Source organism: Gekko japonicus, unplaced genomic scaffold (assembly GCF_001447785.1).
Source record: "Gekko japonicus isolate JY-2015 unplaced genomic scaffold, Gekko_japonicus_V1.1 scaffold3344, whole genome shotgun sequence".
Taxonomy (NCBI): domain Eukaryota; kingdom Metazoa; phylum Chordata; class Lepidosauria; order Squamata; family Gekkonidae; genus Gekko; species Gekko japonicus.
In genome coordinates this window covers 6,508-30,388 of record NW_015159807.1, presented here as the reverse complement: position 1 = coordinate 30,388, position 23,881 = coordinate 6,508, and the positions used below count along the sequence as shown (strand labels likewise).

Genomic DNA, 23,881 nt, shown 5'->3' with positions numbered 1-23,881 from the left:
GAGGTGCAGAGGAAAAAACCCACATGGGTGGACTGGAGAGGCAGTGATACAGTACTGTGGGCAGATGCGCCCAGGCTACTTGTCTGCTAAAGACGTGGCTGTTCCACCATGCTGAAGACACAACCACCCCCAGCAGTCCCTTGCACCACTTGCTCGCGGGCCGCATAAGAGTCCTGGATGGGCCAGTTCTGGCTAGGGATGTGCATTCGGTTCGTCCAAACCGAATGCACGCCCAAAAAAGGGCCATTCGGCCCCCTTTCGGGCAGCTGTGGGCCGAATCAGATTCTCTGATCTGATTCGGCCTGCCGCCGAAAGCAGCTGCCGAAATTCGGCAGCGGCCCAAAAAGGGGCACCCAGCCCCAGGGAAAGCAAGGGGAGACATTTAAACGCATCCCCACACCCTCCCCAGCCTTTCCTAGCTCGCTTACCTTGGCAGGCGAGCTAGGAAAGGCGGGGGGGGCCTCTGGAAGCCTTTAATCTTTAAACCCCCAGGATTTAATATTTAAACCCCCAGTCACGCTGCAGAGGCGGCATGCTCCATTGCGGAGAGCCCGGGCAAGCCCCCCCCCCCCTGGAGGGAGGGCTTGCCCAGGTGCCCCTGGCCGAATCTGATTCGGCTGGCCCTGAATGAGCCCTGAATCGGCTTAAGTTGCCAAGAGTGGCATTCGGGGGTCATTCAGCCAGCCGAATCAAATTTGGCCCGGTTCAGCTGAACCGAATCGGGCCGAATTATTATTTTTTTTGCACACCCCTAGTTCTGGCCCCTGAGCCTTATGTTTGACACCCCTGATCAAATGTGTCATGTGAATACTTCTGCTCTACTTCAGTTCTTTCTGGTGGTTCCAGACTCCTAAAACCTTAATGCATTGGTTACGGACTGCCCATTTTGTCGACTGTACTGAATCACTATATGTCATCCACCTGGAGACCCTGGGAGAAAGGTGGACTATAAATACGGTAAATAAATAAATGGATGAATAAATCTTTGCTAGATTTTCAAGAGCTCCATTCTTCCCACCAAGTGACCATCAGTGAAGCGTCAGAGCCTCATAGGCCGCTTACCGATCTTCTGCGCGATATCGATGCAGATCTCTTCGGCACACGGTGACCCCTGGGTGTAAACCCTATACTGCTCCTCTTCCTCCTCCCCCTTCCAGTGAAGGTACACCCTCAGTCCTCCAGCCTGCGAGAAACGGCACCCCTCCATGTCAGACTCGCTGTGCTTCACTGCACAGTGGCAGAGCGGCATCCTGACAGCAGCCGTCCCAGCGTCCCTAGAGGGGGAAACAAAGAGCTTCCTTAAGAGCAAGGAAACAAAAAGATTTTCAAGAACCAAATGTAATATTTAGCAAGACCCGTGTGTGTATGTGTGTGTGGGAGCAGAAACACTCACTTACCCTTTTCTACCCCTACAACAGCAAGTAACTTCACAATTTAGAAAAGAGGACCAAAGGTTCACAAGTTTTGGCTGGCAGAAATAGGCCCAGGATCCTGGTGCCAGTTATGTCAAATCCATCTCATAAGTCCTGCTGGGTCAGACCAGTGGTCTATTTAGTCCAGCATGCGGTCTCACAAAGACGTCAGCCAGTCCCTCTGGAGGGCCAGCAACAGGGCAGAGAGGCCGAGGCCTTCCCCTGATAAGGACACCAGAAGAGCCCTGCTGGGTCAGACCAGGGAGGGTCCCTCCAGTCCAGCCTCCCGTCTCACTCAGGGGCCAGCCCCTCTGGAGGGCCAGCAACAGGGCAGAGAGGCCGAGGCCTTCCCCTGAGAAGGACACCAGAAGAGCCCTGCTGGGTCAGACCAGGGAGGGTCCCTCCAGTCCAGCCTCCCGTCTCACACAGGGGCCAGCCAGTCCCTCTGGAGGGCCAGCAACAGGGCAGAGAGGCCGAGGCCTTCCCCTGAGAAGAACACCAGAATAGCCCTGCTGGGTCAGACCAGGGAGGGTCCCTCCAGTCCAGCATCCTGCCTCATACAGGGGCTAACAAGTTCCTCTGGCCGGCCAAGAACAACACGGCACAGAGGCTGAATTCAAATCATACAACATTCACAATTAGCCCCTGGCTCCAAATTGCTTTTCAAATTGATTCTTTTGCACCACAGTAGGAAGGTACACAATTGAAATACCATCTGGGCTTCATGTATCTGATTTGGACACAAGGCAATACCATGTGAGGCCTCTACAGTCACTGATATTTATCAGAATATAATTTTCACTTGGTCCTATATTGCCTAAAATTATCATTTAAATAATTTTTTTAATGTATTTCTTTTATTTATATTTGAATTTACATCCCACCCTACCCCGAAGGGTTAATTGAGCCTATGTGTCACGTTTATGCTTGACCACTAAAGAAGGCTAGTAGGCCAAAATACAAACTACTCCCTAAATGGAGTTAATCAACAGGCTTCGACTGGTTGCCCCGTTACTCTGTTGCAGCAGAGGCAAACAGGAGTCTTGTGGCACCTGAAATGCAGGAACGTTTTATTTAAGCACCGAGCGTTCATGGACTAGAACCCCACCTCTTCAGAGGCCATAAGCGGATCCTCACGATGCGCTCATGTGATGTGGAGGGAACTAAACAACAGAAGAGTCAAAGAGCCGTGAATCGCGGGAAGTACAGAGGGAAACAGTGAATTCTCCGCTAACCAACCAAAATCCTAAGGCAGTTCACACCTGTCATGGGTGGGGTCTTCTGGGTTTCGGCAAGATGGTTAAGACACGTAGTCAGTAAGAAATCCTAAGGCTTCGTTTTTTTTTTTAAAAAAAGAAGAAACCAATGAAACTGTACCTACTTGTGCAGGGGAAGGAAAGGAATGCAAAAACAACAGGTTCTTTCGGCCCGAACATGCATGGACGAAATGAGCACACTCAGATATGCAAAAAGGGGTTCTCATCGCCACCGCGTGCCTGGCACTCAGATTTTAGAAGCCAAACTCCTGCAGAACCCCTGATTTTCTTACCGTTCTTGAAAACGTTTTCGGGGTGAGAAGCAGAGGGTGAGTGGAAGTTTCGGGGGGGGGGAAACCCCTCGCTTCCTTCAAGCCAAAAGACAACTTGTTTCCCCGTTACCTCTGCGGTGGAAACTGACGTCTAGTCACGGCTGACTTATGCAAACCTGTAGGATTTTCAAGGCGAGAGACGGTTCAGAGGTGGTTTGCCCTTGCCTGCCGCTGCGGAGCAACCCTGCACTTCCTTGATGGTCTCCCATCCAAGTACTAACCGGGGCCGACCCTGCGCTTAGCTTGCCAGATCTGACGAGATCAGGCCAGCTTGGGCCCTTTACCTCTACAGAAGGAGGAGGAGGAGGAGATTGGATTTATACCCTGCCCTTCACTACCCAAGGGAGTCTCAGAGCGGCTCACGAACTCCTTCCCCTTCCCCTCCCCACAACATACACCCTGTGAGGTAAAAGAAGAAGAAGAAGAGATTGGATGTATACCCCGCCCTTCACTACACAAGGGAGTCTCAGAGCGGCTCACAAACTCCATTCCTTTCCCCTCCCCACAACAGACACCCTGTGAGGTAAAAGAAGAAGAAGAAGAGATTGGATTTATACCCCGCCCTTCAGTACCCAAAGGAGTCTCAGAGCGGCTTACAAACTCCTTTCCCTTCCCCTCCCCACAACAGACACCCTGTGAGGTAAAAGAAGAAGAAGAAGAGATTGGATTTATACCCCGCCCTTCAGTACCCAAAGGAGTCTCAGAGCGGCTTACAAACTCCTTCCCCTTCCCCTCCCCACCACAGACACCCTGTGAGGTAAAAGAAGAAGAAGAAGAGATTGGATTTATACCCCGCCCTTCAGTACCCAAAGGAGTCTCAGAGCGGCTTACAAACTCCTTTCCCTTCCCCTCCCCACCACAGACACCCTGTGAGGCAGGTGGGGCTGAGAGACCTCAGACAGAAACTGCTCATTTTCAAGAACAGCTCTGACAGAACTACGGCTTGCCCAAGGTCACCCAGCAGCTGCAAGTGGAGGAGTGGGGAATCAAACCCGGTTCCGCGCACTTAACCACGACACCAAACAGGGACTAATCCTCGGCCTATTTATTCTACTTTACTTACTGGCTCCTATCCAACCGACCACAGCAGAACTCCGGTTTCCGCTGCATTTCTCTTACCCCTGGTAGTCCCCTCTGACTCTTGGAAAGACTTATGACCATGAGACCTGTACAAACAAACAGCCATGTGAAGTCAAGGGGCTGCAGTGAAGAGAAGGAGAAGAAGAGATCCGATTTATACCCCACCCTTCACTCGGAGAGGGGCTGCAGTGGGTCAGAGGTTAAAACGCTGAGCTGCAGACTGGAAGGTCTGTAGTTCGGCAGTTCGAGACCCGAGCGCCGCGTGACGGAGTGAGCTCCCATCTCTAGCCCCAGCTCCTCCCAACCTAGCAGTTCGAAAGCAAGACATTGCAAGTAGATAAATAGGTACCACTTCGGTGGAAAGGTTACAGAGTTCCGTGCGCCTCGCCGTTTAGTCATGCCGGCCACATGACCACAGAGACGTCTTCAGACAGCGCTGGCTCTTCAGCTTGGAATCAGAGACGAGCACTGCCCCCTAGAGTCGGATTCGACTAGCTTTCGAGCAAGGGAAAGCTTTACCTCTACCTCATTCGGAGTCTCAGAGCAGCTTATAGTGTCGTCTCCCTCCCCCTCCCCACAACAGACACCCCGTGAGGTAGGTGTGGCTGAGAGAGCTCTTTCCAGAACTGCCCTTCAGAGAATGGCTCTGAAAGAGCTTGTGACAGACCCAAGGTCACACCGGTAGCTGCACGTGGAGAATCAAACCTGGTTCTCCCAGATTTAGAGTCCACACTGCTAACCACTACACGAAACTGGCAAAAGGGGGGGAAGGGATTATCTCAGCCCTTTCTCCCCTCCCTCCTCCCTGCAGCCCGCAGCCCACCAACCATTCATTCACCAGTCCAAGGAGGTCCAAAGGGAAGGGGAGACAGGCAAATCTGAAAGCCTCCCACTGGATTACGAGCCCCGGTTTTAAACTCCTCCCCCCGGATATTAATTTGCTCAAAAGTAGAAACGACTGTTTGAGGAAATACAAGCAAGTCGACAGAAAACACAGCAAAGAACCGGCAAGTGTAAATCGTGGCAGGCAAAAAAAAATCGAAATGCAAAAACCAGTCAGGATGGAACCGGGGTGCAACCTGACACTGACGTAGATCTGCTTGCCCGCAGGCACGGCACCGCGTGCAGAGATGCTGGCATGGAAACGTCTTAAGAATCGTGGCCTCAAACCCTCCCCCTCCCCGTGTTTTTTTTAATTTTGTAACAGAAGAGTTCTGGAAAGCTCGCGCACGGTTTAGTATCACTCTCGCTGGCCTTCCTGCAAACGACGCAAAAACGGAACTATCCAAGAGAATGGCCCAGCCCTACCCCACCTTCCTGAGTAGATATAAGTTACCTGCCTACCATTTTTGTTCTTCTCACCTTGACACAGAGAGTACTCAATCTTTCTGTGTTATACCTCTGAGGAGCCCGGAAAATCTGCAAAAACGAATATCCAAGAGGGCTTTTTTTGCATGGGTATATAGGACTGTACCGTAATGAAATGGTTCAGAGAGTCGCACAGATAAAAAGACAGGGACTGTGGCCCGTCTTACTGTGTTGCTGCCTATCGCTGTCAGTCTGCTCCAAAGTAGAAGAAGAGAAGAAGAGATTGGATTTATACCCCGCCCTTCACTGCCCAAAGGTGTCTCAGAGAGGCTTACAAACTCCTTTCCCCTCCCCTCCCCTCCCCACTACAGACACCCTGTGAGGTGGGCGGGGCTGAGAGATCGCTTGACAGAAACTGCTCTTTTTCAAGAACAGCTCTGACAGAACTGTGGCTTGCCCAAGGTCATCTAGCAGCTTCAAGTGGAGGAGTGGGGAATCAAACCCGGTTCTCCCAGATTAGAGTCCGCACACTTAACTACTACACCAAACTGGCAAGCAAATGTATCATGTTTGAAATCTCATGCTCTGTTTCAGCTCTGTTTGGGATATCAGTTTGTTCCAGACTCCCTGGATGTTGGTCGCCCTTGACACACATAGGTAACCCACCTTGAGTTTCAGCGAGAAAGGCAGGCTGTGAATAAAATAATAAGAAGAAACCAAACAGGATCACAAAGAGACTGAAATCGAACCTCACTTTGACAACCGGAAACAAAAGCACTCGCATGGGCAATATCTGAAAGACGTAGAGGATAAAGTTGATCACAGAAACACCTGGAAGCGGCTCCGAAACGGGCACTTGAAGAAAGAAACCGAAGGACTCATTCTAGCTGCGCAAGAGAGAAGGCACTCGAGACCAAAAGTGTGAAAGCCAAGATTCAGAAGACCAGTGATAAATGTCAACTTTGCAAGGCAAAAGAGGAAACGGTCGACCACAGGGTCGATGCAGTGAAATGGCTCAAAATGACTGTCATGATCTGGGCTGTGCCACCAGAGGCCTCCTAGGCCCAGGGAGCCTGGCTAGCAGTAGGGGAGGCTGGGCCTACAAACCCCAGAAGGCCTTGGGAAGTTCTGGCACCGATTTTGACCAACAGGGAAGAAGAGGGCTGGGGAATAAAAGAACTGGTGCAAGAGGGAAAGCTGTTCTTTTTCCCAGGAAACAGGGCCAGAAGGGACTGAGGCTGCTGTGGGGAAGAAACCCTCATCCTGAGGGAAGGGTGAGGAGTCTAAGGCCACTTGAGATAGTGAGCTAGGGACAGTATATATTTAGACGCGTTAGGGTATTTGATTTCTTTTCACCCACTTACTGTTATTATTCCTGCACCTTGTTTGTTTGACCTATAAAATAAACTATTTTCATTGTTTACTCTGCCTTGTCCTCACGCCTGTTATTCGGCCAAAAGGGAGGTTTGAAGGTCTTGAGAGGGTGCTCTGGGCCTTCTCAAGGGATCCTAAACCCAGAGTGGTGGCAGCATCAGGTAACACCCCACCTGAGCCGTGACAATGACTATAAAGGACATCAGGATATCGTTGCAGCTATGTTGCCCCAGAATCGTTGCAAGAAGTCTAGCTTACCATCAATCAGAAATTCATGGGACCACGAAACAGACATGACCATGAAGAATGGGACTTCTGATTACAAACAGATAAACACCTGGAGCCTAACACCCCTGATATAACCATCGCAGACAAAATAAGAAATAGGGTTTGGATCACTGACACTATAATCCCAGGAGACAACAGAACAGAAAAGAAAGAACAGGAGAAGACCACAAAATACCAAGACCTAGAGTGCTTCTGGGAGAAGGTTACCACTGTGCCAGTGGTCACTGGAGTCTTTGGAGCAGCAGTGTTCCCTCTAAGCTGAGTTAGTGTGAGCTAGCTCACAGTTCTTTAACCTCCAGCTCACCCATTTTTTTCTTAGCTCAGGAAGGATGGTTCCCGAGCAAACTAATTCATGCAGTAGCCAAATTGCTGGCTCACAACTTTAATGCCAGGAGCTCACAAAGTAGAATTTTTGCTCACAAGACTCCACAGCTTGGAGGGAGCATTGTGGAGCAGTGCCTAGAAGTTGTAGCAGGAACTCCTTTGCATGTTAGGCTACACACCCCTAATGTAGCCAATCCTAATGAGTTTCTGCTGTTGGGTGTAGCCTATTATGCTAATGAGTTCCTGCTGGGTGTGGCCAACTCAGGAGCCAGCCGGAACTCCGTTCCTGTGAGTTCTGCCCCCAAAATAGCCCTGTTTGTACCTAAGTGTAGGACTTTGCACTTCTCTCTATTGAAATTCCTTTTATTTGTCTCAGCCCCACTGCTCCAGCCCATCCAGACCATTTTGAATCCTGACTCTGTCTTCCATGGGGCAGCAGCCAAATGAAGAAGCCCCCTTTCTCTGGTCAACACTTGCCTCATCTCCCTCATTTCAAATATCAAGAGAGCACAGGTCTCGCGAGGCAGATCTCTAGGGGCAAGTTCTTAGGCAAACAAGGAGTCCTTTCATTATCTTGGGCCCGAACTGCTTAAGACTTTATCTAGGTCAACACCAGCTGAATTTCACCTGGAAGCCAAACTTGTTCTTGCAAAACAGAAGTAAAGACAATCGCCGTGGCACATCTCTGCCAACAACTTTGATGTGGCATCTTGGACAAGTTCCCATGAGCTCTTCGGATCCATCACAGAGCCTTAACGTGAACTGGAGCGTGTCACAAAAGACATTCTTGGAGCCACTGGGGCAACCAAAGACCATACGAGCAGAGCCAAGCCCCATGTCATTTAAGTAAGAGCGCAACCCCACTCCGAAAAGGCCAGAAGCCACCGCCCACCCCCCAGCCTAGAGCCAGTTTGGTGTCACGGTTAAGTGCGCGGGCTCTAATCTGGGAGAACCGGGTTTGATTCCCCACTCCTCCAAATGCAGCTGCTGGTGTGACCTTGGGTCAGTCACAAGTTCTCTCAGAGTTTGGTGTCATGGTTAAGTGCGCGGGCTCTAATCTGGGAGAACCGGGTTTGATTCCCCACTCCTCCACTTGGACCTTCTGGATGACCTTGGGCAAGCCGTAGTTCTGATAAGAGCTGTTCTTGAAAAAGAGCAGTTTCTGTCAAGAGCTCTCTCAGCCCCCCCTACCTCACAGGGTGTCTGTTGTGGGGAAGGGAAGGGAGTTTGTAAGCTGCTCTGAGACACCTTTGGGTGGTGAAGGGTGGGGTATAAATCCAATCTCTTCTTCTTCTTCTTCTTTCCTAAACACAGAACCTCTTCTTGTCTACACCGAGCTTCAGTGGACTGTAAACTAAATATGAGCAGTCAGTGTGATGCAGTGGCAAAAAAGGCAAATTCAGCCTTGGGTTGTATTAAAAGGGCCACAGCATCAAAATAGCAGGAGGTCGTCGCCCCTCTGTATACTGCCTTGGTCCGGCCGCACCTGGAGTCCCGTGTGCCATTCTGGAGGCCTCACTTCAAAAAGGATGTGGGCAAAACCGAGTGGGTGCAGAAGAGAGCGACGAGGATGATCAGGGGTCTGGAGGCTGAGCCCTACGAGGAAAGACTAAGGGCCTTGGGAATGTTTAGTCTGGAGAAGAGGAGACTGAGGGGGGACAGGATTGCTCTCTTTAAATATCTGAAAGGCTGTCATTTGGAGGAGGGCAAGGAGCTGTTCCAGTTGGCGGCAGAGGAGAGGACCCGAAGCAACAGGTTTAAATTACATGCAGAAAGGTATTGGCTGGATATCAGGAACCACTTTTTCATGGCCAGGGTGGTTCAAAGGTGGAATCAGCTGCCCAAGGAGGTGGTGAGCTCCCCTTCAATGGCAGCTTTCAAGAAGAGGCTGGATGGATATTTGTCAGAGATGCTCTAGGCTGGTCCTGCATTGGGCAGGGGGTTGGACTAGATGGCCTCTAGGGCCCCTTCCAACTCTACGATTCAATGAGTTTGTTTCCCTGTCCAGCCCACCGATGACCGCAGCCACTTGGCTCAGTAGAGCCATGGCATCATCTGACCAATTTAGAAACAAACAGAGCTGGGTGTCTCCAGCATACCAATGGCACCTCATCCCAAACTCCAAGATGACCTCATCTAAACGTTTCACTTAGTTCAACAGCACGGTAAGCAAAACAGAGCCATGCAGACTGCCAAGGGCAGAGGTGTAAAACCCTTCCACGCTGTCTCCCAGAACCTATATTCTATCCCGATCTCGTCAGATCTCGGAAGCTAAGCTGGGTCAGCCCTGCTTAGTACTTGGATGGGAGACCCACCAAGGAAAACCAGAGTTGCTACGCAGAGGCAGGCAATGGCAAACCACCTCTCTTCAGCTCTTGCCTTGACCTGGATAACCCAGGCTAGCCCAATCTCATAGACCTCAGAAGCTAAGCAGGGTCAGCCCTGCTTAGTACTTGGATGGGAGACCCACCAAGGAAAACCAGAGTTGCTACGCAGAGGCAGACAATGGCAAACCACCACTGTTTACCTCTTGCCTTGACCTGGATGGCCCAGGCCAGCCCGATCTCATAGGTTTCAGAAGCTAAGCAAGGTCAGCCCTGCTTAGTACTTGGATGGGAGGCCACCAAGGAAAGCCAGAGTTGCTACGCAGAGGCAGGCTATGGCAAACCACCACAGTTAGTTTCCTGCCATGGAAACCCTACAGGGCTGCCATAAATCGGTTGCAACTCAATGGCACTTTCCACCACACCGTCTTCTAGAGAGGTGGTGAGCCACCAAATCCCAAACTGGTATTTCCAAGCGTGGCGCCGTCAATTCCCAATCTTCTGATTCTATGAGAATTGGCAATTGGCAGCCTGAGCCTGTATTTCTAGCTGTCGACTTGTTTTTCTTGGCACTGATTGGAGGAACAGAGAAAGCAGAAAAGTAGAGAATACAAGTGAGAGGAACCCTCTTTCTTACTCCTGGGAAGAGAGACCCACCCAGTCCAACACTCTGTGTCACACAGTGGCCAAAAAATACCAGGTGAACTCAGGAGGTCCAGCAGTGGGGCCAGGACACGAGAAGCCCTCCCACTGTTGCCCCCCCCCCAGCACCAAGAACACAGCGCATCACTTGCCCCAGACCGAGAGTTCCTATCTATACCTTGTGGCTAATAGCCACTGATGGACCTCTGCTCCATAAGCTTATCCAATTCCCTCTTATAAGAACATAAGAGAAGCCAACGTTGGATCAGGCCAATGGCCCATCCAGTCCAACACTCTGTCACACAGTGGCCAGAAATACCAGGTGCCCTCAGGAGGTCCAGCAGTGGGGCCAGGATACCGGAAGCCCTCCCGCTGTTGACACCCCCCCCCCAAGCACCAAGGATACAGAGCATCCCTTGCCCCAGACCGAGAGCCCCTATCTATACCTTGTGGCTAATGGCCACTGATGGACCTCTGCTCCATATGCTTATCCAATCTCCTCTTGAAGCTGTCCATGCTTGTAGCCACCGCCACCTTCTGTAGCAGTGAATCCCATGTGAAATGCAATGTGAAATGCAATTGCCCTCCTGGCCCTGGGATTCAGAGGCTGACTGTCACTGAATGTGGACATTCATGCAGTGAATTCCATCCGAAATGCAATCTAATCAGGCGTAGTCCCTAAAGGATCTCAGTGCTACAATATGCTGTCAACAGCTCACCCCCTCCTGCTTACAGATCCAAGCTCTAAACGACTCAACATCACCTGCAAAGATATCGGGAAGGCCTGAGCCATTCCCCTTTTCATCTTAAAGATACGTGGTCTGAAAGCAGAGACAGAGCAGAGCATATTCTAAATGCAACAACTGAAAGGCACGGAAACACATAACAAGCCAAATGCTCAGTACCGTAATGGTAAACAGTGACAACATCAAGCTTTCGAATCATCATCCCCATTTAGGCCCAAAGGTAATGTTGTTTTTAATGGGGAAATCCGGAAGAGTTCTTGTCTCCTGATAGTTTCAGAAAGTGGCTGTCTGTCTGCGGTCGAAGAGCTAGATTCGAACCCAGTGGCACTTTAGACATCCACACCATGTTGGGGGTATGAGTTTTGGAGAGTCAACGCATATCCGACAAAGGCAGCTTTGCTTCTGGAAAGCTTATACCCCCCCAAGAATGTTAAGAACATAAAAAAGACCTATGCTGGATCAGGCCAATGGTCCATCTAGTCCAGCACCCCGTCTCACGCAGTGGCCAACCAGTCCCTCTGGAGGGCCAACAACAAGGCACAGAGGCTGAGGCCTTCCCCTGAGAAGAGCATCAGAAGAGCCCTGCTGGGTCAGGCCAGGGAAGGTCCCTCTAGTCCAGCCTCCCGTCTCACACAGGGGTCAGCCAGTCCCTCTGGAGGGCCAGCAACAGGGCAGAGAGGCCGAGGCCTTCTCCTGAGAAGGACACCAGAAGAGCCCTGCTGGGTCAGACCAGGGAGGGTCCCTCTAGTCCAGCATCCCGTCTCAAGTAGTGGCCAACCAGTCCCTCTGGAGGGCCAGCAACAGGGCAGAGAGGGCGAGGCCTTCCCCTGATGTTGCCTCCTGGCTCTGGGACACAGAGGCCGAATCCCACTGAATATGGATGTTCCCCTCAGTCACCGTGGCTAGTAGCCACCAGTGTTCCCTCTAAGCTGAGTGAGTGTGAGCTAGCTCACCGTTTCTTAGCCTCCGGCTCACACATTGTTGTCTTCGCTCAGGAAGGAGGGCTCCAGAGGAAACTAACTGATGCAGTAGCCAAATTGCTCGCTCACAACTTTAATGCCAGTAGCTCACAAAGTAGAATTTTTGCTCACAAGACTCCGCAGCTTAGAGGGAGCATTGGTAGCCACCGACAGACTTATCCTCCATGAATCTATCCAATCCCCTTTGAAAGCCGTTTATTCCTGTGGCCATCACCACATCCTCTGGCAGCCTATTCCGCATTTTAATCACTCTCTCCGTAAAGAGGTGTTTCCTTTTTTCCGTCCTGAACCTACTGCCCATCAGCTTCACTGGATCTTGCTGGTCTCTAAGACGCTACTGGACAAGTCCAATTTGCCTCCCAAGTTTCTGGCAAAGTTGTATACCAGACAACTGACTCTCGTCAGTGACCCAGAATAACAGATCCTTTTCAATATGTCCCCTGACAATGAAATGCTTGACCAAATATCTCCACTGTGTTGGAAACAATGTGGTTATGTGGGAACCTTTTATCATTGTTGGTGGGAGTGTACAGTGATCAAGCAGTTTTGGCAGGATATAGTACTTCAAGTTGAAAACTTAACTGGTTATAAAATTCCATTGAAACCAGAGATTATACTATTGAATTACTGGCAAGAAGTTAATATTCCACAGATTAGGAAAGATCTGATAATGATACTTTTTACGGCAGCTAAGACTACGATAGCGTCATGCTGGAAGGAAACACATAAACCATTAATTAAAAATTGGTTCTCTAGAATTTGGGACCATTTGATTTTGGATAAAATCTCGGACTCTTTAGCAGATAAAGATCCTTCATTAGGACCTTCCTATTATTTGGAGAGATGGTATCCAATTCTAATCAAATTGGAAGAGATTCTTGAAGGGAATACACAGTCCACAAATTATCGTTATCTTAATCTCCTGAAAGTAAGTTGGTTAATTTAATAACCCCTAATGTAGTATTTGTTGTATTAGTTGTAGATATTTTGTCGTTAATTTAAAGTTTATGTTTTTTGTTGTGTATTGTGTATTGGAAGACTGTGATTTGAAAGACGGTGTAATGTGTTTATGCACCTTAACATTTTTATTGGACGTATTTTTGATTGTTGTGTATTGTTGTATAGAAAATCAATAAATAAATTTTTAAAAAGTGCTTGACCAGTGAAGCCTGCATTTTTCTAATTCTAACGCAATTCTTACATCCACAGATGCAGGGCTTCCCTATCCTTGTAGTGATCCCCACAGACAACAATCTGTGGGGACACTGTGATGCAGGAGCCCCCCAACCTCTTTTGAGCATGGGGGCATTTTTGGAATTCTGACACAGGTTGGAGGGCGCAACCACAAAATGGCTGCTGTGAGAGGCGGGGCCAACCATAAAATGGCTGCCATGGGAGGCGGGGCCAACCACAAAATGGCTGCCGTGGGAGGCGGGGCCAACCACAAAATGTCTGAGCAGCGAGATGATGCCTAACTCTCATGGTTAACTCTTCAACATTTAAGGCAGATGCTCTGTTTAACAGGATGCCGTTGAACCTGCACAGCCAATCAGAAGCGCTGCTGGCCACAAGCTCCACCTGGCCCTGCCCCCTTTCTATAAAAACACTTGACGTCACCATATATGACCCCCTTAGTATTGCAATTAACAAATGGCCTTTTAGATTTTGCAGAATTTTCAAAAAATTATGCTCTTAAACAACTGATACATACACTGAACGCAATACTGGATCAGACCCTGGGTCCATCAAAGTCAGTGTTGTCCACTCAGGCGGGCAAAGGCTCTCCAAGGTCTCGGGCAGAGGAAGATCTTTCACATGACCTACTGCCTGATCCTTTTTAACTGGTAATTTCTGGGACTGGGTCGGAAGCAACTTGGCAGTACTTCACACACACAAGGAAAGTGCCACAAACCTACACTCATCAAACTCAAAGAGCTGCAATATTTCAACAGAAGACAAAGCCTCCACTCGTTGGGATCTGTGTTTCCCGTATGCTTGCCAGGCACTTATCATTACCAGTTTGGTGTAGTGGTTAAGTGCGCGGACTCTAATCTGGGAGAACCGGGTTTGATTCCCCACTCCTCCATTTGCGCCTGCTGGATGACCTTGGGCAAGCCACAGTTCTGTCAGAGCTGTCCTTGAAAGGGCAGTTCTAGAAAGAGCTCTCTCAGCCCCACCGACCTCACAGGGTGTCTGTTGTGGGGAGGGGAAGGGAAAGGAGTTTGTAAGCCGCTCTGAGATTCCAAGTGAAGGGTGGGGTATAAATCCAATATATTATTGTTATTGTTGTTGTTATTGTTGTTATTATTATTATTATTATTATTATTATTATTATTATTACTATTATTATTATTTTAAAATCTCACACGTCCACAGAGAGTGCTACGTAAACAGCATCCCAAATGGGTACTGGGAATTCACGGAAATCAACATGGGGACTTCCACAACTTCTAATGAACTTCACCATTTTTAGTTCATGTTATGGGGCCTTTAAAGGCAGCCTAAATCAGGCATTCTCCGAATTTTGGAAGAGTCACCTTGACTGATTATTTTAAAACAAAGTTACATTCATTAATTTGTTCATTTATTTACACACTGCTACCTCCCCCTTGATTTAGGGGCTGAACAACACAGGAACCTAGGTAGATCTAGATGGGCAGCTATGTCAATCTGTCTGTAGCAGCAGAAAAGGCCAAGAATCCAGGAGCTCCTTAAAGACTAACAACATTTGTGGCAGGGTGCGAGCTTTCATGAGGCACTGCTCACTTCTTCAGATATAGCTAGAGTGTGAGTCCATCTGTCCTTGTATCTTGGGAGAACGGAGTGATTTCCGATTCCGAATGACAACAGCAGGCAAATGACAATAGCAGGCATGATTGGGTTAGATGTGCTATGCAGAGGGATTGCAGGCATGGAGAAATGAGCATTGATAATGAGATAGGAAACCTAGGGCTCAGTTCTCCTGGACTGAATCAAGACCTAGGTTTCCCCGTCTCATTACCAACATGGACTTCTCCACGCTTACTACGCCTCTGCGTATCACTCCTCATCCGTTGTCATTTGGCAGCTGAAATCGCTCCACTCTCCAAGACAGAAGGACAGATGGACCCACATTCTAGCTGTATCTGAATAAGGAAGCAAGTTGCAAGGGCGTAAAATTATACATCCTATTAATTTAAAACGAAGTAAAACACAGAAGCTACAACTCTAAAGCCCCTCAAGTGTTTCTATGCAGGAAATAAGGTTGCACTGTACAAAGCGAATCACAAAGTTACTTGCCTAAATGATTCGGTGACTGTGCTCTATACCACTGTGTTTAACTTGCTGAAACGAGGATCCTGCTATGTAATTTTTGCATCATTTAATGTGTCATGCAAACACCTATGTTTTCCTTCAGGTCTGTTTTTAGACTTCTGGTTCTACAACCCTAACCCTATTGCATTTTTTTTAATTCAACGTCCCATCCTGTTGATTATACTGACTCACTCTGCATCACCTGCCGTGAGAAAGGAGGACTACAGAGAAGTAAAGTAAATTAATTAAAAGTGCACGACTAAAAACACAGAGAATCAAACACAGGAGTAGAATGAGCACAGCCAAATGAGAACATAAGAACATAAGAGAAGGCAATGTTGGATCAGGCCAATGACCCATCCAGTAAAACACTCTGTATCACACAGTGGCCAGAAATACCAGTGCCACCAGGAGGTCCAGCAGTGGGGCCAGGACATTAGAAGCTCTCCCACTGTTGCCCCACCCCCCAGCACCAAGAATACAGAGGATCCCTTGCCCCAGACCGAGAGTGCCTATCTACACCTTGTGGCTCATAGCCACTGATGGACCTCTGCTCCATATGCTTATCTGATTCCCTCTTGAAGCCGTCCATGCTTGTAGCCGCCACCACCTCCTGTGGCAGTGAATTCCATGCGTTCATCACTCTTTGGGTGAAGAAGGACTCCCTTTTATCCGTTCTAACCCGACCGCTCAGCAATATCATGGAGTGCCCACGAGTTCTTGTACTGCGAGAAAGGGAGAAGAGTACTTCTTTCTCCACCTGTTCTATCCCATGCATAATCTTATAGACCTCGATCATGTCACCCCTCAGCCGTCTTACTGCAATTGTACAGACAGTCCTAAGGGAGGGCGCCTTCAGGAGAAGGCTGTCTGCCGAACATAAATGGCACAAGGGAGCATCCTGGGAAATGCAGCATGAAGGCCTAGAAGAAGAGTAGGTTTTGATACCCCACTTTCCTGTACCTGAAGGAGTCTCAGAATGGCTTGCAATCCCCTTCCTATCATACTTGAAGCTGCCTTACACTGAACCAGACCTTTGTTCTACCAAGGTCCGTCTTGTCTGCTCAGACTGGCAGCCGCTCTCCAGGGTCTCAGGCAGAGGTCTTTCACATCACCTCCTGCCTGGTCCTTTTTAACTGGAGATGCCGGGGATTGAACCTGGGACCTTCTGTGTGCCAAGCAGAGGCTCTGCCACTGAGCCAGGGTCTCAGGTCAAGGTCTTTCCCATCACCTACTGCCTGGTCCCTTTTAACAGGAGATGCCAAGGACTGAACTTGAGACCTCCTGCATGCCAAGCAGAGGCTCTTCCATGGAGCCACAGCCCCTCTTTACAGCTCTCCAGGGTCTCAGGCAGGAGGTCTTTCACATCACCTCCTGCCTGGTCCTTTTAATAGGAGATGATGGGAACCTTCTGCATGCCAAGTAGAGGCTCTGCCACTGAGCCACGGCCTCTCCCCACAGCAGGCACCAATGCTCCCTCTAAGCTGTGGAGGTTTGTGAGCAAAAATCAAACTCTGTGAGCTACTGGCATTAAAGTTGTGAGCGATCGATTTGGCTACTATATAAATCAGTTTGCTCTGGAGCCATCCCTTCCTGAGCTAAGGCCAAAATGTGTGAGCCGGAGGCTAAAAAACTGTGAGCTAGCTCACACTAACTCAGTTTAGAGGGAACACTGCTCGTGAGGTGGGTGTGGCTGAGAGAGTTCTGAGAGAACTCTGTCCAGTGTTCCCTCTAAGCCGAGTTAGTGTGACGTAGCTCACAGGTTTTTTAGCCTCCGGCTCACACATTTTTGTCTTTGCTCAGGAAGGAGGGCTCCAGAGCAAACTGATCTATGCAGCAGCCAAATCGCTCGCTCACAACTTTAATGACAGCAGCTCACAAAGTAGAATTTTTGTTCACAAGACTCCACAGCTTAGAGGGAGCATTGCTTGTGACCAGTGTTCCCTCTAAGCCGAGTTAGTGTGAGGTAGCTCATGGGTCTTTTAGCCTCCGGCTCACACATTTTTGTCTTAGCTCAGGAAGGATGGCTCCAGAGCAAACTGATCTATGCAGCAGCCGAATCGCTCGATCACAACTTTAATGCCAGTCGTGCACAAAGTAGAATTTTTGCTCACAAAACTCCACAGCTTACAGGGAGCATTGGTGGTGACTGGCCCAAAATCACCCAACCAGGCTTCAAGTGGAGGAGGAGCAGGGAACTGAACACTACACCATGCTGCTCTCACATGGCCTAGGCTATAAAAGGTCTGAAAGGTAATAATCAGGTCTTGAATCAGGCCCAGAAGTGAACAGGCAGCCAGCACAGTTGATGCAGCACTGCACTTATGCATTCCAAGTGGCTGTCACCACAGAAGAGATGAATTTGGTACTACTAGGAGCTTTTGAAACGTCTCCAAGGGCAGCCCCATGTGGAGCACATTACAGTAGTCCAACCTGAAGGTTACGGTAGCATGGATCAGCGTAGCCAGGTCAGCAGAATCTCGATAGGAGGCCAGTTTATGAGAAAGATGCGGTTGAAAGAGGTGGCGCCTAGCGACAGCATCAACCTGCTTCTCCATTAACAAGGCAAGGTCCAGGAGAATACCTAAGGTCTCAACTGGATCTGCTGTGGAAATCAGCTTAACGCCATACAAAAATCTCACAAATCAACACAAGCCAAACACTCTGCCTTCCCCATCGCCACCACCTCCATCCTGTCTGGATTAATTCACTTTGTTTATCCTCAACCTCTTGACCAGAGCCTGGAAACACCAGCCCAAGAGCTTCACAGCTGCCTCCAGAAGTTTAGGTGAGGAAGCACTTTTCTCCCTTTCTCACAATTCAAGAACTCGTGGGCACTCGATGAAATTAATGAGCAGTGGGCTTGGAACAGTAAAAGGAAGTCCTTCTTTACCCAAAGAGTAATTAGCACATGGAATTCACTGCCACAGGAAGTGGCAGCGGCTACAAGCACAGACAGCTCAAGAGGGGACTGGATAAACATCTGGAGCAGAGGTCCATCAGTGGCTATGAGCCACAAGATATAGATGAAACACTCTGTCTGGGGCAAGTGATGCTCTGTGTTCTTCTGGAGTTCTGGCCCCGCTGGTGGACCTCCTGATGGCCCCTGGGTGTTGGCCACTGTGTGACACAGAGGGTTGGACTGGATGGGCCACTGGCCTGATCCAACACTGGCTTCTCTTTATGTTCTTATTTATTTATTGGATTTGTATCCCACCCTCCCCTTAACGGGCTCAGAGCAGGTTCCAACAATATAAATATAGTACAACATCCTGGACTGAATCAAGACCTAGGTTTCCCGTCTTCTTGATGCTTGGGGGGCAACAGGGGGAGAGCATCTGGAGTTCTGGCCCCGCTGATGGACCTCCTGATGGCCCCTGGGTTTTGGCCACTGTGTGACACAGAGGATTGGACTGGATGGGCCTGATCCAGCATTGGCTTCTCTTGTGTTCTATATAAATCTGGGTGTCATCAGCATACAGGTGACAAATCACTTGGAAGCGCCTTATAATCTCAGCCAATGGTCTTACATGGAGATTAAAGAGCATTTGAGATAAAATGGACTCTTGGGGATAAAATTGGGAGTACTGGGGATAAAACGGAGTGCATAACAGCAGGTACCAAACAGCTGCCTCTCCAACGGCCATATACAATAAACTTACTTACTACTACTACTCCTATAAGTATTTATTTAAAACATTTTATGCCGCCTTCCCACCAAATCAGGGTCCACAAGGCAGCGAATATTTTTTTTACATGCTAAAAACATCTGAAGAATTAAAATACAGTTACAATGATAAAATAATTTGATTAAAAGCACATAAAAATGCCAGGCTTGCAACTACCAGGGCCAGGGCCTTTTCAGTGGCGGCTCCATCCTAGTGGAATGAGCTCCCGGAGAAGATCAGGGCCCTGCGGGATCTTTTACAATTCCACAGGGCCTGCAAGACAGAGCTCTTCCACCAGGCATTCAATGAGGGGCCGCCACTGTCGTAGAGCCCTGGCCCTAATTATAGACAGAGCCTATAATTAGGAGCCACCACTACATTAACATCATAGTAGCAGCTACAGTCCTGGCCCTAGCCTGCGACGCCGGAGCATTAGGAAGATAGAGAGCAAAATGACAGAGAGACTTTGTGTACACTTTCAATGTACGCCATCCCATAACAACTAATTTATTATGACTGTTTATGACTGAATTGTTTTAGTCCTATATGGCCCTATATGGCCAGGGTCCGACATACCTACAAGACCGCCTTTCCCTGTATATACCCCAGAGAGCACAACGGTCTGGGTCTCAAAATCGGTTGACCCTCCCTGGCCTGAGGGAGGCCAGGCTAGCTACTACCAGGGCCGGGGCCTTTTCAGTGGTGGCCCCTACCTGGTGGAACGAGCTCCCGGAGGAGATCAGCACCCTGCAGGACCTCTCACAGTTCCGCAGGGCCTGCAGGATGGAGCTCTTCCACCAGGCATTCAATGAGGGGCCGCCACTGTCGTAGAGCCCTGGCCCATGGTTTCAACATCGAGCTGATGCCACAAGAAATTACAAGCAGAAGAACATCTGAGAACATCTGGGAAGCGGAAATCCATCTTGAAAATGTGCCATCTAAGTTAATTTTAACTGCCGCCAACACTTTGTATTTGTATCTGTTTTATCTGTTGCGTTTTAAATAATTGTATGATTTTAAGTGGTTTTTATTATTATTATTATTATTATTATTATTATTATTATTATTATTAACACTAGAAGGAGGGCTAGGGACTGAGAGAAATAGCTTTTCGTTTCCACTAAGAAGAAATGAGTGGAACGGGGAGGGGGGCTCTTATCCCAAACCTTGTTGCAGTCGATCTGCCAAATTATCATGGTCAAACCGTATCCGACGCTGCTGATCGGTCTAACGATATCAGCAGTGATGGACTGCCGTTATCCGAGGGACGATCGTCACCCAAGGCTGATTAGTGCAGTTTCATTCCCAAACCTCGGCCTAAAGCCAGACTGAAATGGGTCAAGGGCAGAAGTCTTATCCAGAAATGCCAGCAGTTGATCTCCCCGGACCGTCTGGGTCACCTGGCCTCCAAAGTGGAGATTAAACACAGGTTGATGATTGCCACGTCCCTCTTATCTCAGGACGACTTCTTAAGGATCGCAGCTTCTTTGAGTTGCGAAACAAACGTCCCCTTCAATGATTAAATGAGCACAAAACATAGCTCATAATATAGAATTAGACCAATTCTAAGGTGTGGAAAACTAACATTAAATATACAAAAGCTACCGTATATCTTATAAAGAAAATATATATAAAATGTTTTATAGATGATACATAACACCAGAGATCTTAGCAAAAATGTATCCTAATATGTCAAATGTATGCTGGAAATATAAGCAAAATGTTGGTTCTTTCTTTCACATGTGGTGATCTTGTAAGATAGCAAAAAAATATTGGATATGGATACATGAGATATTACAAAAAATGCTAGAAATATCTATACCATTTGTACCAGAATTGTTTTTACTGAATATTATTCCAGAGTGTTTTTAAAAAACCAGAAACGTATATGGTTATACATGTTATAACCATGGCTAGGATTTTATATGCAAAATATTGGAAGAAAGAAGAAACCTCATCAAAAGAAGACATTATCTACAAGCTACTGGAAACGGCGGAAATGGACAAATTAACTTTACAACTGCAAGATAAAAAAGAGGGGATTTTTGAGAAAAATTGGTCAAGACTCTACAAATGGATCGAGAACTATCTTCAAGGACTTGTAAACTAAATATAAAATTATAATCTAGACTTTAACTGTTAAATTGGTCTAGGTGCAGAAATGAATGACTCCTTTTATGCAAAAAATAAGTTGACATAATGAGTACATGCTCTTTCTCTGTTGTATGTTAGTCTCTTATATGTGTCGTTGTTGTCTTTTTCTTTTCTTTTCTGACAAATAATAAAACTCTTTTAAACAGAAAGAAAGAAACGTCCCCTCGAAAGAAAAACTCATTAATAATCTTCCCCAAAGGTTTCAGAACCTTCTCCTGGCATGATTTTAATAGCCAGGATGGGACAAAGATCCAGTGTAGAGGAAGCGGCCTTGACAACATTCTTTTTCACACTTTCTATAATCACCCTAAGGGGCTCAACTGTCGATATATCACTTTATATTAAGTTGGTGTTTCTCAGGATTAGCAGCTTTCCAGGGAAAATGAATAATCAACCGCAGACATGACTTCCCCTCCCATACCTACCCGCCCACAACTGACTTCTAACTCATACAATACAAGTTACCCATAAATAAGCCCCACAGCATTCAACGGGGCTTACTCCTAAATGCGCAGAACAAAGTTTGAGTCCGGTTTGGTGAGACCAACAAAGTTTCGTTCTGGGTCTGAGCTTTCGTGCGCGCCGTCCACTTCAAAGGAAGGTTATACCCAGAATGAAGCTTTGTAGGCCTTAAAGGTGCCGCTGGACTCAAACTTGGTTCGGCGTCTTCTGGGAAGCAATTCCTGATACTAATAAAGAAGAACTGTCCACGGGGGAATGATATTTACAGAAGGAGAAAAGTCCTAAAGTAGCATCAAAGAAAAACTTTTATTTTTTCACAAGCTGCCAGAACGCTAGCCCATTTTTTCATATCTGGCGGGTATCATCTGCAACTGGAAGACAATGACAATCTTTATGCTTTTTTAACCAAAACGTAATCATAATTGCTGTTCTCTTTAGTCTAGCAAGAAGACTTGCATAGTTATAAATATAATTGGCAGAGAGTATATAAAACAAAACCACAACATTCAAATACTTTCTGAAAACGCTGGGGGCAAGCAACGGGGGTGAGTGGCCCAAAGCCACATGGACCTCTGGTGGAAACGGGATGTTCCACTATTTACCCTCCTCTGAAGGAGTTCAGAGCAACATACATCCCCCTCCCCCCATTTTATCTTCACAACAGCCCCGTGAAGTAGGGCAGGCAGAGAAAGAGTGGCTGGCCCAAGCTCATCCAGCGGGCTTTATGGCCGAATCCAGACCTGAGAGATCCAACACCAAGCTGGATCTCAATTGTTTTGTTCTTAATGGAGGGTATGTGTGTGAGAGAGAGAATCATGGTTAACATGGTTAACCATGACACGAGAGTACTCCATCTTTCAGTGTTATACCTCTGAGGATGCCAGTCACGGCTACTGGCGAAACGTGAGGTCCTACGATACCCAGACCACGGCCACACAGCCTGAAAAATCTACAGCAACTAATCGTGGTTAAGTCGGATGCAGGAACAGTGAAGAACTGGCTTTGGAAGTCTACAGGCACAGTCGTCCAGCTCCCAGTAGCTTAAGGAACTCTCAAAATGAAGTATGACTGTTCATCCACTTCTACCATCTCTGCCAATCCCTTCAAAATTTACTCTTCTCCGACAATATCTTGAGCATCAGTATTTTCCTAAACATTGATTCGTCTGATATTTCAGAGCTCTCTTAGATAGAGTGCTACACTTCCTTACAATAGTCAATTTGTATTTTTAAAGGGGACTATCCATCTAACTGCCTTTAGACGCCCTTTCCCCCCAATAAGTACATGGCCAGCATCGACATATCCTGGGTTGGAATTTTCACTACAAGTCCCCTGTTGAAATCAAGAAAAGAAATCAACCCTGACCGTTCCCTGGAAGGCCAGAGACTGAAGCTGAAGCTCAAATACTTTGGCCACCCAATGAGAAGGGAGCACTCGCTGGAGAAGAAGACCCTGATGCTGGGAAAGACTGAAGGTCAAAGAAGAAGAGGGACGGCAAAGGATGAGATGGTCAGACGGTGTTATGGGGCAATGGACATGAAGTTGAGCAAACTACGGAGGACGGCGGAAGACAGGAGGTCCCAGCGTGATGTGGTCCAGGGGGGTTGTGAAGAGTCGGACTCGACTGTGCGACTGAACAACAACAGCAACAACCCTGTTGACCTTTACTCCAATAGCTAACTGACTATTATTAGCTGCGTTCTCCCAATATTTACACTGTTCCTATTTATTTTAATAGTTCCCCTTTCTCACTTTGGCTCACGGCAGATCACAGAGTGTCTCAGTACAATTGATAAGAAGGGACGTCCAATAAACAAAGACATTTATTTATACACCGAACTATCCAGACATCCAAAATAGCTGATGTCGTTTGTTGCATTTTTATCCCTTCCTCTAATGCAACAGTATAATGGTTCTCCCTTTTATTTTCACAACCACCCTGCGAGGTAGATCACCTGAGAGAAAGAAAGAGACAGAGAAAGAGGCTGGCCCATGGTCACTCTTTCAGCATCTAACTATTTGACAGGTACACTACTTCCGAACACGGAAGCTCCACTTTTAGGTATTTTTAAAAAAACCTTCCTTGTACAAATTTGCCATTTTGGTTCTCCATTTTATTTTCACAACCACCCTATGAGGTAGGTCACCTGAGAGAAAGAAAGAGACAGAGAAAGAGGCTGGCCGACGGTCACTCTTTCAGCATCTAACTATTTGACAGGTACACTGCTTCTGAACAC

At 47.8% G+C, this 23,881-nt stretch overlaps 1 protein-coding gene across 1 annotated transcript in view; it reads right to left on the bottom strand.

Moving 5' to 3' along the window:
* The window catches only part of TYK2 (tyrosine kinase 2), a 112,151-nt gene that overhangs the window by 86,897 nt on the left and 1,373 nt on the right, over positions 1–23,881 (bottom strand). Inside the window, exon 2 of the mRNA XM_015407598.1 lies at positions 1,063–1,274. Within this exon, the coding sequence (XP_015263084.1) occupies positions 1,063–1,249 (187 nt within the window). The 5' untranslated portion in view covers positions 1,250–1,274. The remainder of the gene's footprint in view (positions 1–1,062; positions 1,275–23,881) is intronic.